General features: G+C 39.6%; 1 protein-coding gene across 1 annotated transcript in view; it reads left to right on the forward strand.

Annotated features, from left to right (window-relative positions):
* Nucleotides 1-13,061: 13,061 nt before the first annotated feature.
* The window catches only part of Lama4 (laminin subunit alpha 4), a 136,066-nt gene continuing 132,868 nt past the window's right edge, over nt 13,062-16,259 (forward strand). Inside the window, 2 exon segments of the mRNA XM_047557628.1 lie at nt 13,062-13,197; nt 13,419-13,751. Of these exon segments, the coding sequence (XP_047413584.1) occupies nt 13,075-13,197; nt 13,419-13,751 (456 nt within the window). The 5' untranslated portion in view covers nt 13,062-13,074.

Genomic DNA, 16,259 nt, shown 5'->3' on the forward strand with positions numbered 1-16,259 from the left:
ACTCTTTAACTTTTCACCATTTGTAATTGTACATTCAGGGTCTTCACAGATGGTGAGAATAAGATGATTCACCCCACAGAAAACAGAGGCTAAATGAAGGAAATGGAATTGATTTTGCTGAAATACTGTAACTCAATGTCTTTTGAACAGCCCTGCAGGTGAACTAATGTCAGAACAGAACAACCACCCTGTTCTGGCTGTAGAGTCATAACTTCCTGTTACAGGGTCCTGTGCAGTTTGCCTGGTCTTTTTCCATCTCTGGCACTACATGATTTGATGGCCTATTGTTCTAGGAAGCTACACTATAGGGCCAGTGAAGAGAAGGACTCTATGATACAGGGTGAATTAGGGACAGGAGACATTCACAAATTCTTTTCCTTTTGTGGTCTCATGCAGCAATATTATTTTTCTGGACTAGAGTTCTGAATCTGGCAGAGTTTAAAGTTGTAACTCATATTTCTCTTTCCTTTGTTGCATTTGATTTGTTGCAGGGACTGTCCTCGGGCTTTCCTTGGGCACCTAAAATATAGCTTCAGGCATAAATGACAAGACTAAGCTTAATTATTGCAGTGTGAAAGTCTACAGAATAGTCCTTTTTATGTGCTGCTTTCTGAACCATCCATCCACTCCTAGAATGGCAGGAACAGTGAGTGTCAGGATAGGTCTTTTCCTAGAAGAGGACACCAGAACTGTGCATTGAGTGGGACCCCAGGTTCGTCTTGTATCACTTTTTATTTTACAAAGGAGGAAAATGCAAGCCAGAAGCTTAGGAGACTAACTCAAGGCTGTGACAGGGAGGGGAAGGCTTGGGATGACAATACCGAGCCTTGAGCCCCCAGTCCCTATGCTCTGTTCTAGGACCTCCCTGGAGCTATTCACCATTACTAGTCTTAACACCAGGTTAAAAATTGCACTGGACCTTTCCCAAAGGCCATCCAACTGAATTAAGGATAGAAATGCAACAGGCCCATTTTTAGTAGCTGGCTGAAAGAAATGCTTATTTTGAGGTCTTTTGTACATAATCATAGTCACCCAAAAGATCTCTTCCCTGTAAGACTGAACCACCACAAGCCCAGTCCTAAAGTTCTCTGTGCTCAGATACCCCAGTTAATAAAGACAGATAGAACAAGCTTTCATTTTTATTCACTTAAAGATTAAATATGCCTCCTTCCAATCATGTTCTTTTTCTCTCATCTTATCATCAATTTCTTGTCACTGGTATCTTTATATTCTAATATTAACTTAAGAGTGATAATAAATGAATTATTTAACAAGATCTAATGGATAGGAATCTTGAAAATTATTCTTTATAATTCTCCACTTGGCTGTTACTTTGACCATATCAAAGGCTGATGACTTCAGGAGCCAGGAGAAATGGGAAGAAATCACACCAAGCTGAGGGTTTGAAAATCAGGTACTGGGTCATGTTCTACTGCTCCCTAACAACTCTATCTTTCTCAATTTCAAGTTGGACATTGATGCTCACTCCACAGAGTTCTCAGGAGAGTTATTTTTCATCATATTCAAAATGATGAAAAATTAGAACCAATGTGAAATGCCATCATTTTAAAAAGCCTTTCATAAATGACAGGCTTTGAATCTGTATACCTGAGAATACCAGACAGGGAATGAGTCCCTAAAACATGGACTATTCACCTAGAAAAGTCTGTTTGTTTACAAGTGTTTGTTTCTAGGAAAGTTATTATTGTCTGAGTCTACAAATGGAAATTCAGATAGAGAAGTGAGTCAATTAGGGACAAGATTCATACTTATATTACTTTGGATAGGGAAAACCAAGTAATTAAAGCAGAGTGGTTGGAGCCATGAATTATCTGGACAGTACTAAGAATTAAGATGGGACCTGAAAGCAAGTGCTGGATGCTGTCTTAGATTCCTAACGAGACCGTAACCATGAGACTCCATGAGAAATGTTAACCAATACTAAATGTCATGTTGATAATAAAGTATCTGTAACCATTAAGCTATTGCTTCTAAATATTAAAATAATTGAAAAAAATGCAAAATTTTATAATCATCAACCTACCTCTTGGTCTTCCAATTTTCTCCAGAACATTAGGCATTAATACTATCAGTAATACTAATGGCATTAAGGTTTATGGAGTGCTCTGTGTCAGATATCTCTCAGGGAAATTTACATATATGATCTTATTCTCACAAAAACTCTGAGACAGATACAGTCCAAATTTTGGAGAATATAATCCTTGAAGCCCTGTGGTAAAGGTCTGAAAACTTTATTAAATGCGGCAGCTGAAGCTTTAGAAATAAAACAACTTCCCATGATCACATGGCTGATAAGTAGAAGAATAAACATAGGCTAGCTGAATCTGTATCCTGGGTCTTTTAACAACTACTTTGAATTTCTCTTTTAAAAATGTCCACAGATTGATGAACTTATAGAAAATAAATATGTCCTACATACTGGCTTGGCTTTCATGATGACTTCCTCCAGATGACCAGCATCCCTGCCAGTAAATCACTCCTTCCATTTCACTCATCCCAGTCTCTTTCAAAAATCATGTTTTTAAAATTCCTACTGTTCCTATATCAGAATCTTTTTGTTTATTAGGAGTAGAAAATCTAACTCAACTTGGCAATAGAGGGTATTTATTTCTTGGCCCATTACATTTGGCAGGTTCAGACTCTTCAGCTAAATGACATCTTCCAGGACCCTTTTTCTTCCTCTCCTTTCATGCTGTCCTCTGTGGGTAAGTTTCTCTGAAAGGTGGCTTTCTTTGGGACAGTCAGTGACTCTAAGGACAATAGAGTCCCTCTCCCACATACAAGAGACAAAAAACTATCTATTTCTGGAAGCTCTGTCCAAAGAAGAAACTGTTTTCTCTTCAGAAGACCTCAGCAAACCTCTTCTTTCTTCTGACTCTTCCAATGTTGGTCATGTTACCATTACTGAGCCATAATTGTGCTCCAGGATGAAATGGAATTTCACTTGGTAGGCCTGATCCAAATGCCTAGTGTCCACACTGGAGCAGTGAGACACCAGAGTAGGAAATATGTAGAGGAGGTATGACTGATCTGAGGAACTAAAAGTAGTTACCAGGAGCTCCCTGACAACTGTCCCTCAAGCTCTCACCAGCACCACTAGAGTCCCAGCTCGCCCATGTAAGAGCAATTCTGTTACAAGCAACCACAGGTGTTGGCGAGGATGTGGGGAGAAAGGTACACTCTTACATTGCTGGTGGGGCTGCAAATTAGTGCAGCCACTCTGGAAAGCAGTGTGGAGATTCCTTAGAAAACTTGGAATGGAACCACCATTTGACCCAGCTATCCCACTCCTTGGCCTATACCCAAAGGACTTAAAATCAGCATATTACAGAGATACAGCCACATCAATGTTCATAGCTGCTCAATTCACAATAGCCAGATTGTGGAACCAACCTAGATGTCCTTCAATTGATGAATGGATAAAGAAACTGTGGTATATATATACAATGGAATATTACTCAGCCATAAAGAATGATAAAATTATGGCATTTGCAGGCAAATGGATGAAACTGGAGAATATCATGCTAAGTGAGATAAGCCAATCTCAAAAAACCAAAGGAAGAATGACATCACTAATAAGTGGATGATGACACATAATGGGGGTGGGAAGGGTTAGTGTTTGGGTTGGAGTTGGGTTTAGGGAGGGGGGCAGGAATGGAGGAAGGAAGGACTGTATAGATGGAGGGGAAGGGTGGGAGGGGTGGGGGGGAAGGGAAAAAATGGCAGAATGAATCAAACAACATTACCCTATGTAAATTTATGATTACACAAATGGTATGCCTTTACGCCATGTACAGACAGAGAAACAACATGTATTCCATTTGTTTACAATAAAAAAAAAAAAAAAAGAGCAATTCTGGAGATTGCCAGAGAAATTTGTTTGTATTTAAAGATTAAAACTGTGTTCCATGGATTTCTTTGCTACTAAGAAACTGCAGGGATTACAATCCCTAATAGCATCATAATTACTCATCTTTATACACACAAACACACATTATATTTTTAATTGTTCAAAATAAAAGTGGCCTTGGGAGATGATTTAAGGGAAAAGACTATCTTTTTGGTAAATAAAGGCAACATGCATTTTACTTGAGATACACATAATAATGTCAGTATGGGTCTTTTAAGAAAAACAAAATAGGACAAAAGAGAGGAAGAGAAAAGGGAAAGAAAGCAAGAGAGAAAGAGGAAAAGAGGCAGTTGTTATTTAGAAATCAAAATAGACCCACGGCCAATCATTCGTGAGCTTTACCAAAGTATGTAGTGTATGATAGACAGAATTGCTCTGTTGTCTCCTAGGAATTACCATCAGTGAATACCTTCTGCTGGCCAAGAAACCAGTGTGTTGTGGTTTGGTCAACTCTTGACACAAATATCAAATGTTGCTTTCTTTACTGGGCTCCTCTCATTGAATGACTCCACTTAAGCTCAAGCTTACCTCAGTTAAAAAGGAAATAGTGATTTTACAACTCAAAATATCTATGTTTCATCTGCACTAACCCAGGGATGGGAAGTTGTGTTCAGAAGATACAGTGAACAGTAGTATTCTGTTCTTGTCACCTGAGGCCTAGACTATTACTGCAGCAGTCTCCCAGCTGGTCCATAAGCCTTTAGTCTCCCTCTACTCCAGTACATCCTCCATATCTGTGTCTGATCAATCCCTCTAAACTCCCCTGTGATTCTCTTTCCCATTATTAAACTATAAAGAAATCAGGCAATACCTACCTTGTCCTTATTATCTTCCGCTTTTCACCCAAACCCACTAGTGCAATGCTCAGCCAGGTTGTCCATGTGCCTTGCCTGAACAAGAAGGTATTTTCCCACTCCTAAGCCTCTGCCTTTGCTGTTCCATTCACCCAAAATCACTTTCCTGACACACTTCCCCCACCATCTTCCCATACCAAACTCTTTACATGTGTGGAAACCCAACTCAAATCTCTAATGACTGCTCTTTTCATCGAACTCAAAGAGATCCCCTCCGCTGTAACCCACAAGAACAATGGATTTGTGCTCATCCAGGTATTTAGTGACTTGAATTGTAGGTGCTGGGATTCACGCTATAAATCTCCTTCATTGGGTTATAAGGAATACATACAGTATTACCCACTTAAAAAAATATGTTTGTTCATTGTGCATTATATATTATGGATAAATGATGTTGTTAAAACAAGTATGTTTTACCATTTCCAGATTACATATTTGTTGATTGACTTTTATTAGTTTATTTTTAATTGGTATATTATAGTTATGTATAAAAGTGGAATTCATTGAGATATTCATAAATGTGCATAACATAGAAAAATAAGTATTTTTAAAAGAATAGTGATAGAAAAGAAAAAGAACATTAGAGCTGTAAACGCAATCCAAGGCACTCTAGAAAGTACTGAAAGGAGCTTAAAGTAATCCAGTTTCCCTTCATTAGAGCTGTAAACATAATTCAAGGCACTCTAGAAAGTACTGACAGGAACTTAAAGTAATCCATTTTCCCTTCATGCTTATAAGAGACAATGATCCTTTTTCATTGACTAGGTCAACAACCCAAACTGCTCTATGCTATTGAAATAAATAAATGTATGTCAAAAAGAATAATAAAAAAAAAGAATAGTGTAAAAACCTGAGAAGCATCTCATTTTTAAAAGTGTCCAGAACCAAATTCTTCATCATTTCAATTATCCCTGTCTTGCTCTTCCAATAGTCATTTCCATTTTAATATCTGATAATCCATCATCCAATTCTGTTCAGGACAAAAGCATGTACATCAGCTTCAAGTCCCTGAGCCATGCCTCCCTCCAGCATCCCTCACCTATACTATTGCAGCAGGTGCTGAATAGTTCTCCCAGCATTCACCCTCAACTCCTTCCCTATTATTTTTTCTCCAAATAAAGACAGAATAAGTCAGATCATATCACTTCTCTGCATAAAAGCTTCCACATGCTTCCCAGCCCATTCGAAGTCTTTATAATCATCTCTAAGGTCCTGTGTAATTGACCTCACACAGCCCCCTCCCTTTTCGACTTGATCTTTTCACCACCATCATTTCATTCTAGCCTCTTCCTCAAAAGGCATGTACCCTCCTCCTTTCTATCACTTGGCTTCTGTTCTTCCTCTCTGACCTTCTCTTCTACTCTGAGAGCTGCCTGGCTTGCTCCTCACCACCTTCCCGACCCTGCCTAAATCTTGTCAGTGAGGCCTCCCTTATGGTCCAATTTAAAATTGCTTCATCACCTTCCCCAGTTTGTACATACTCTGTCCCCTTCCCCTGCTTTAATCTTCTCCAAGGCAATTCCCATTTGACATACCATATATTTCTCTTATCTAATTGTTTATTCTCCATTGCTCTCCTTGCTTTCATTAGAATGTAAATTCCATGAAGGCAGGAATTTTTGTCTTATTTCTCCTTTGATGTAGAGTCTAGAAAGGCTCAGTTTGTGAAGTAGACATTTGGAAAATAGCTTCTGAATGAATGGATAGTGAATAACTAATCTTTAAATTCAGAGTGTTAAATATTCAAGGATAATGGTTGTTCTTTAGTCAGTTTTTTCCACCCCTGAAACCAAAATACCTGACAAGAAAATTATAAAGGAAGAAAAATTTATTTGGCACTCATGGTTTCAGGAGGTCTCAGTCCATAGATGGCCAAATCCATTCCTTAGGGCCTGAGGTAATGCAGGACATCATGGCAGAAAAGTGTGGTGGAGGAAAGCAGCTCAGGACATAGTACCCTCCAGGGAGAAAATATATACCTGAAAGGCATGCCCCCAATGACTAACCTCCTCCAGCCATACCCTATCTGCCTAAAGTTACCACCCAGTTAATCTGTATCAGTGAAATTAATACACTGATTAGTTAAAGCTCTGATAACCCAATCATTTCACCTCTAAATGTTTTTGCATTGTTTCACACATGAGATTTCAGGTGACACCTGATATCTAACCCATAACAGATATAGTAGATGTAGAATCAGATCAGTTTCTCACTTGTGGGAAGAGCAAAAACTCTACTTCAGTTCCAAACTAAAACACTGTGGAAATTTGAGGAGTTATTATGGTTACACCCTACTTGCTTTTGAATTTTTTTTCAAAAATTAGTTGATTTCCTAAAGTGAGTGCATTTAGTATGCATTTTCTAGAGAGTAATGGAAGAGAAGCAGAGCTGGGTTATGGAACTTTTGAGTTAAAATCTTACACATTCATTCCTGTAGCAGCTTACACAAAGCAGATTAGAACAGACTTATAACCCTCTACCCTGCGTGTATACCTACTATGTGGTGACAGCAATCTTTCTCTTAGTGGACAGTCTCTTTATGGTACTGAGTGAGGTGAGTGTGGGGACACAAGAAGTCAGTTTCTCAGGCCTTCTCTTTTGAATGTTGCCCAATTCTTCCTAATTATATCATTTCATTATCACGTCCCAGGAGCTCCTATTTTATATTGATTTTATCACTGAGCTAATTGGTGTTGACACCTGCTATTCTCCTCTGAACACATTACCAGGAGCATCAATCACTTTCTTTTAGCATTGATGAAGTAATTATCCTACTAGACCTGAAGGGCTGACTGCAACAGAGGCAGGTCAATAATCCTTATTAAGACCATTTTCTATCATCTGTTTCATCCATTAGGCCAAACCACATGCATCAGTATGTCTTTATTACTATTATCATTCTCAAATGCTAAGTCCCCCTGTTCATGGGTACAGACCTTGTTCTCAGGGTTCACAGAGCCTACTTGAAAAGAAAAGGTTTTCCAGACCTCCTAACTCATCTCTCAACTTGCCTTCCAGTGGAGGCTGCATCCTCACAAGATGATCCTCCTTAAATGCAAATCTGATTGTGGCATTTCAAGTCACAGTAACATATTGGAGTCACACTGACATAGAGAAAAAGTTAAAAATATTTTATCCATTAGATTTATTTTTATAAAATTATAGAATATGCAAAATGGACAAATTATAGAATATAAGTAAAAAATGTGGGCCTATAAGATATAAAATTAGACTAAATACACTTAAAATAGATACAACAAAAGTCTGAAGGTATTTGCACCAAAACATTTTCAGTGTTATGAGTTATTGCTCCAAAAGAGTATGATTCCTGATGGCTATTATTTCTTCCTTTGTCAATATATGTAATTTCCAATTTTAGAATAATTATTCTATCTGGCACATTTTTAATTCTTTAAATGCAGCTATCACCATGTAATTGCTAGGCTTAAATTTTTTCACTTAAAGTGACAAATTTATGATGAGATCCAGCAGAGAAGCAAGAAGCAAGCCCAAACTACCCCCTGCCACGAGGGCTCCAACCGATCCTCAGGTGGCAGAGAAAATCAGATGACTTTTTCTGCTAATACTCCTCTGCTCCCAGAGATTCTCCTTCATAAGCAACCCTGATGGAAGTCCAGGCCACTGTGAAGAGGAGGGACAGCAAGAGTTCCAGGTGATGGATAAAGCCTTTTGAAAATTGTTCTTCCTCCCATTAGTTTGCTCAAGATTTTGTCCAGGGTATAAGTATTATGAACAGCTCCCTAGTGCTCATATTTGCATGTGGGAGGATCCTCTATTGCCTATGGGGCCTGGACTGGAGGGCAGTCTGAGAGGCCCGTCTGGGACTGGGGAGTCTCTTCCTCTGTAGGCTCCGTGTGGAAATCACATAACTTCCTGCCCCTCCATTGACACCACTGCATTCTCTCCTCTTCATATGCATTTCTCCACCCTATTGGTTAAGACTCAGCACAGTTGCCATCTTCTTCTAGAATTTTCCCTGACTTCCGCCAGCTGCATCTGTAAAAGGCTTGTTCTATTAGTTATTATTAGTAGCTTGTCCAGACTTCCCCTCTGAACTCCTGATAATCACTTTGCATCCCTTACAGGGTCTCATTATATCTGGCCCATAGAACTCTTGACTCCTTAACAGGGCCTTGTTTTGACTGTTTTATTCTCAGCATCTGAATTTGAGATTTCAAAGTATGCAATAAATACTAAATAAGTAAATAAATAAGCAGACGGATAGAAAAGAATACAGGTAAAATATGCTTAAAGCTAAATAAGACTGTGACGATAAAGAGGCACATTATATATAGCACATACTATCCACATCCTGCACGAAAGCCTGAGAAGACTAATGCTGGAAAAACAGCTTTAAAAAAGTCTCATCCATCTCAAGTTCTCTTACTATCATTCCTCCTCAGAAGGTCTGATCCTCCACCAGGGTTGTTCGTGAAGGAGAAGCTCAGTCTAAGAGGAGAGGAGAGGAGTATTAGCAGAAAAAGAGACACGATTTTACATTTTCCATTCCTATCACAGGATTACCAGTTAAAGACCTCACAGGAGTGGGTAGCTCAGCTCCTGCTCTCTTCTCTGACCAACGTCATCATGAAATTATTGTCACTAGTACACAGTTCCCACAACAACCCTCTTGTCTAGTTATGTCAAGATTAGCACCTACAAATCCAAAATAGCATCTGACGCGACTTTCTATTTACAGAAGGGCACATGGGATGTGTTAACAACACCCTCACTGGATCCTTAGATGCTGAGGACAGGTCCAACAGCCAAGGGATAGGCAGCCTTGATATTTACCTTCTGATAACTGCACTGGAGACTCATCAGGGAATTTCAAAACTTTCTTTTGATAAAGTCTAAAAAGCACCAGGTCAGATGTTACCAGAACTAAAACTAGCTTGATCTGATTTGGGAGGCAACAAGAAGTCTGGCAGTTGGAAGGTGTGGGGTCCTCATTTTGCACTAACTGGTTTTCTGCTATACTTTGAGGGTGATCCTGTGGAAGGTAGGAGTCCCACCAGAGATAATGGCCACCAAAGTACTTGGCAAATATTCATCCTCAATCCCAGGAAAAGGAGAGAGGGTAAGAGTTGTGCTTTTAAAGCAGCAACACTGAAAATGTTCTCCAGTTGTACCTTTAGCAAGAATAAAATCCTCCTACCCTCAGGTCTCTGGTGTTCTGAGAGTGGGTCTTTAGTAAAGAGGTAACTCCCCTTATTCTACTACCTTCAACTTGTGGTAAAATACTCATCCATGATCTCTCCTTGCCTGTCTACCCCATCATTCTATAATCCATGACAACTTCATTCAATGGTTGATACATGGAGAAGCCCAATAGCAGTCAGAAATGGGAATGGCTATTCTCAGCAAATGGGAGGTTGCCCAAGCCACAAGGTAAATAAGCATGGTTGTTTCCTTCTTTAGAAATAGTCAGTCTATTCATCTTTAAGTCTTGAAGATATTGTATAATTAAAGAGTATTAAATGAGCAGTCTGTTAGTGTAGTATTAACTGTGCCAGTCTATGCTAATGTTTTATTTACATTATTTTATAATAACTCAGTGAAAGAGGAATCATTATTCCCATTTTACAGATGAGGAAACTGACATTTATAGATACTAAATTTTGTGTCAAGCTCTTAGAACTATTGTTATCAGACCCAGGATTTGAACCCCATTTTATTTCATACAAAAACCCACTCTCTTATATGTTGTGCCATTTTGCTTCAAAAAAAGTAATAGTGTCTGCAGAAAGATAAGGAAAAATTTTTGGAAGAATATATTTAATCAAAAATAAGGTCCCAGACAAATATACTACTATCCCCACTGCTTGGGCCTTCTTTCAGAACTTGAACACTACGTGCTGGGCAGGAAGCTCCCAGGTCAAATAAAAAGTGTATGATTAATTGACAGTTAATGAGGAAGAGGATATAATCCTTCAGAAAACAAATATGAAAAGATTTGGTGTGCTGAAGTGATCAATATCCGAAGTCAAAAAGAAAATATATATATAACATAATATATACATAATATATATAATTATATACATAATATATATAATTAATATTATTATTATTTAATTTTTTTAAAAGGAGGATGGAATAGGATAATTGAGAATTATTGTTTCTCCTCAGAGTCCAGTGACTTCATCACCAAATAGAAATGTCTCAAAGAACCAACCAAACCAAGCATATATTTTTAAGTACTTTCACTTAATTTAGTAGGTTAAACTGTTTATGTAGAAGAAGATGACCACAATTTAGTGTAATGGTTCCTTTCATTGCTATTTTTATATTTTCAAATGAAAACATTACAAATACTCTGGAATCTATGACAACTCTTTTTGTTTTGTCTGGCTTTGCTCTTTTGTATTGTGCATTTTATAATTTAAAATCAGGGACCCTACTGTTAACAAGCAAGACTCCCTGCCCCATGTGTAGAGAAGCCAATACTATGGCACCTATCTGCACTATCACACCAAGGAGCTTTAAGGAATGTGGACCTACAAGAAAACAAGACGCACACTTAAATGTATCTCCCAGATCAGCTGGTGGTGAAGGAACTCAGGCAAAGGTAAAGGGAGATAGAGGGCTAAGCCGTTTTAATGGAAGTCTTTCTGGGAGAGTCTGTATGCCCTCCACAGGTCCAGGTGAACTTGTGAATAATTCTGGTCCATCTCACAATTGTTGACTGCACCACTCACTTCTAATTTAGGTTCACTGGACCTGTTCTCAATCCTCAGCAATACTCTTTGGAGAGTTTTGGTTCCACTAGACTCTCAAGGACAGCTTAGATCAAGTCCTAGAGGTCTGTTTCTGAATCCTAAAAAAGTTAAACAGTTTTTAGGAACATAGAAGTTGATGTTTTATGGCTCAGTTTCATTACCATAAGACTTACCTAGGCCACAGTACCATTTACCCATTGCCTAGTAATAACCCCTGCTTCTTGGGATTATCATCAAGATAAAATTAAGAGAGATACTTTATATGAATTTTTGGCATGTAGGAGTCAAAAAGTGGGAGAACTTATTTCTCCTGCCTCTGAACTCACTGTCTTTATTTTGTGAGTTTCAACATGATACAGATATAAAGGGGAGCTTTGGACCATGAGGCCCGGTTTCAAATTTCAACTCAGCTTTCTATCAGCTGGGTGGCCTGGGGCAAACGTCCTGGTCTCTCTGAACCTCTCTCTCTTTTATTTTTTTCCATAAGAAGGAAATAATAGACCTCTTTTCAAGAATGCTGTTAAGTCTACAAATGGCATATGCCAAGTATCTAGAATGTGGTAAGTACAGAATACATGATTGTGCTGTTTATCCTTAGACAAATAACTTGCTCTATGAAATGGAGCTAAAAATTCGGTTTCATGACGATGCTTTATTGCATGACTAACCATGATTTCAGATACCTACAAACTTACCTGGGTGTCATTTTATGGTTGTCTCAACTGGACATTTTTAAGCCACTTTTGGATCTTGTGGAATATTTAAAGCTCTGTCATGAAGGCAATGTAAACAAAGGCACCTATCAACTGCAGCAGCCACTGACCCACCCACAGAGGCACCCTGGAATAATTATAGCCCAACTTCTACCAAAGTCTTGGAAAGGTTATGTGACGCAGACAGATGTAGTAGGCATGAGATTACAGGCCAAGAGGAAGAGGTCGGGGTTGTGGGCAGTATATTTGACAAGCTCATACACTGCAAGCCTTGTTCCGGGTCCCTTACAAAGCACCTCTTTAGGATGAAAACAAGATGTTCTTTGTAAATAAAAGTTCATGCATTTGAGTAATGAAGTCATTTTCCAGGGCTGCAGCAAAAGATATTCTCCCAAGCCCTCTGGGTGAGGATTGTCAGGAGGAAGCCCAGTGGCCAGCAAGACTCAAGACAAGATACTAGCACAAAGAGTGTAGCAGTCCATTTCTAGAAAATGAGAAACCTTGCTCAAGAAAGTGGGCACCCTGCCCCTCTGTCTCCTGAGATCATCTACTTCTGACTCCCACCCCTGGAATCCTCTTTCCACCCACTTTCCTGAAAACTAGCTGGGGCCACATAAAAGATCTATATAAATATAGATAAGACATCTGGCACCTGGACTAAATAAATAAGAGATGTGAGGATGCATTGCCAATGCTGAATATTCATCTGGAGCCCTTGGAGGGGCTCCAAACTGAGAGGGGAGGGGAGGCGAGAAGGAGAGACCGGACCTCAGTGTCTGAAAAACCAACTTGGAGTGGGAGGGCCTGGAAGTGGAAGGTGAAAGGGAGTGGTGAGAATGAGTGTGGGAAGGAAGCCAGAAGAGCGAGCACAGTCCTCCGTCCTGGCCGCCAAGCGCGCTGGCTCTGGCGGGGCACCCCAGCCCGGGCTTTTGATGCTGGGCTTTAAGTTCCGTCCATCTGTAGGTTCCTGAACCAAAGCCTCCCCTGGGCGCCTGGAGCGGGAAGGGGTGTGTGTGTGTGTGTGTGTGTGTGTGTGTGTGTGTGTGTGTGTGTGTGTGTGTGTGTGTGTGTGTGTGTGGCGAGGGAGACAGAGTGAGAGAGGGAGGGAGGAAAAGAAGGGAGAAGAGAGAAAGAAATCCTCGCAAACTTTCTCACTCTCCCTTTTTTTCCCCCTCCAAAGTTGCTGATTGGGCTGCCTGGCGTTCCCACATCTGGATACTGCAGACCCAGAGGAGGTAAATTACCAGACACCAGCGCACCCCGTGGGGACCGAAGAAGATCAACAGTTCCAGAGCCGCGGAAAGCGCTGTTGGATGTCCGCGGAGAGATGGCTTTGAGCTCAGCCTGGTGCCCAGTCCTGTCTCTGTGGCTCCTCTGGGGTGTTGCCTGTTCTAGCGCGGCGTCCGGGGACGACAACGCCTTTCCTTTTGACATCGAAGGGAGCTCAGTGGTCGGCAGGCCTGAGACGAGTGAACCCCGCCTGGCTCCGGGACTCCTGCCTCCTGCTGCCAAGGTACAGTGTCCCAGCCATTGTCACCCTGCTGGGGCACCTGCGCCTGCGGGCTGTGCCACAATTCTCTCTCTCTCTCTCTCTCTCTCTCCTTCTCCCTCTCTCCCCCCTCCCACTGCCTAGACTAGGACAATTCAGAAACTTGAAATAAAGAGAAAGAGTTCCACTTCCTAAGTAGAGTTTGGATGTTATGTTTCAAGTTGAGACTTTGGAACATGTCTATTCAAATTGGCATAAGTGCATGTGTCCTTCATGCTCTGAGTGGGCCTGCTAGACTCACCTGCCCTGTAGCAACACATCAGTGATTTTATTTGTTGTTATTACTGTTAATGCTTTTTGTGTGTCCCAGTGGTCATTTTCTCAAGCCATAGTGCTTAATCTGTGTGTCCTGTCACTGCCTTCCTACTCCTCTGCTCTTGGGATAAGGAGAGCATAACATTTTTTTTATAGGACATAACTTTTTGACTCAAATTAAACAAAAAGTTTGCAACAGAGGGGGCAGAGGAGGTGAGTGGGGGTGATGGGCCATGAAGGAAGCTGTTAGGAAACTGCAGAGTGGATACCTTAAATAGAAATAAACCATTCTATTCCAGAAGCAAGACTAAATCAACTCTAGTCCCCAAAGTTAAAATGATCAACATATTCCATTGATAATAAGCTATTTATTCAATGCTGTTATGCCATTTGAATACCTTACAACAACTTTTAAAGTTGAAAACATAACGAAAGCACGGAAATGTGGTGAAAGAGAATGACTCCTGAGCAAATGATTTAAGAGCCCCCTGAGCTCAGACAGACAACAGTATGTCCAGTGCGTGGGAGATGCTAAATAGGAGGAAAACGAAGTCACCTAAGTTCATGGGAAAGGAAAGAGCAATTGGCCTAACAAACACACACACACACACACACACACACACACACACACCATATCCTATAGCTGCGGTTACAGTAATCATTCAATTAAAATAGTGGAGTGAATTGACACTATTTCTAACACCACTGAAGTCTGGTCTGTGGCTCTTAATTTTACCAGTTGATAACTAATTGTTAGTATAACTGTAGTTATTAATTATTGATTTAAAATAAGGTGCATGAAGACAGTCCTTCTTCAGAGTAAGCCCTATCCACAACCCCCACCAAAACAAGGGGGAGTAGATTGAGCCAGAGTGCATCCAGCTCTCATTCTGGTGCGAAATGTAGCCTCCTTGAGAAAGAGAGGACATAGCTTCTGGTCATCTTCACTCCCAGACACTTGGGAGAGGACAAACCAGGAGAGACTCTACACAATGGGACAACATTGCTTCTCTGCAGTCTTGGAATTAACCCTGGTGAAGCTTTATCTCCACCTGTTGCTTTGGGCATGGAAAGTCCCTGAATGAAACGCTGCCACTTGAGTGGCAGATAGAATACAACTTGCCCAATTAAATTTGAATTCCAGATAAACCATCGATAAATTTTGGGTTATATCTCAAATATTGCACAGGACATAAATATATACATATATACTAAATTTTTTTATTATTTATGTGAAATTCAAAATTACCTAGGAATCTTGTGTTTGTTTCCTACTAAATCTAAAGATATAACTTTTAACTCATAACTTTTCGTAACTCTCATTTCATAAAAAAACTAAGAAAATAATTATTTGAGTATTAAGATACCTTAAAATTAATGTTGGACAGGGGTGTAGTTCAGTGGTAGAGTGCTTGCCTAACATGCATGAGGTCCTGGCACTACAAAGAAATTTAATTAATTAAATGTTGAAACTCTGAGCAATTTCATAATGCTCATGTGTTCAGTAAAATAATAAATAGGAAAGTGGCTCAGCAAATTGTTTAAGATTTCAGGCTGTTAGACTGATGGTCCCAAGTTTAAATCTCAAACTCCCTGACCTTGGGCAAATTATAGTTGCTCAAATTGCACATCAAGAAACTGATTGAGGCTGAGAAATTATTGATGTCTATTTTACATCTCATATAGTCATTATAGTGAAGTTATATAAAATAGAGAATGCTTAACTTGTGCCTGATATGCAATAAATATTTTATACTTGCTAAGAGTTATTATAAAATATATATGGATGATTAGATGAAAAGAAATTCTTATTTGGGAATATTTCTTAAAATTTTATTTTTATGGTACTATTTTACTTAATATTATTTATAAATATTATTGTATTTTCATTTTCTGTATCCATCCAGTTAGAAAGAATGTTCCATAGCATGTTAAATATGTAACATTGTCAGAGTCTAGTAAGTTCAAAATGCCAATTGAGGGCTTTGGTTTAGGGAGACAGAAAAAAGATATTAGTCATTCCAAGAAGGTCAAAGTATATGGTGTAGAAAGGGTGGGATCGAAGTAATTATGTTCCCAGTGCATAGTTTCACATAATGCCTCCGGTTAGCCTGTGGTCCCAAGGCAATTCCCCACGCCCCACCATTAAGTTTCCCATGCTCTTTATAGCCAGTAAGCAGATCTTAAACCAAATACGTTTTGGAGACTTAATGACAT

This window comes from Sciurus carolinensis, chromosome 7, assembly GCF_902686445.1.
Source record: "Sciurus carolinensis chromosome 7, mSciCar1.2, whole genome shotgun sequence".
NCBI classification, from domain to species: Eukaryota; Metazoa; Chordata; class Mammalia; order Rodentia; family Sciuridae; genus Sciurus; species Sciurus carolinensis.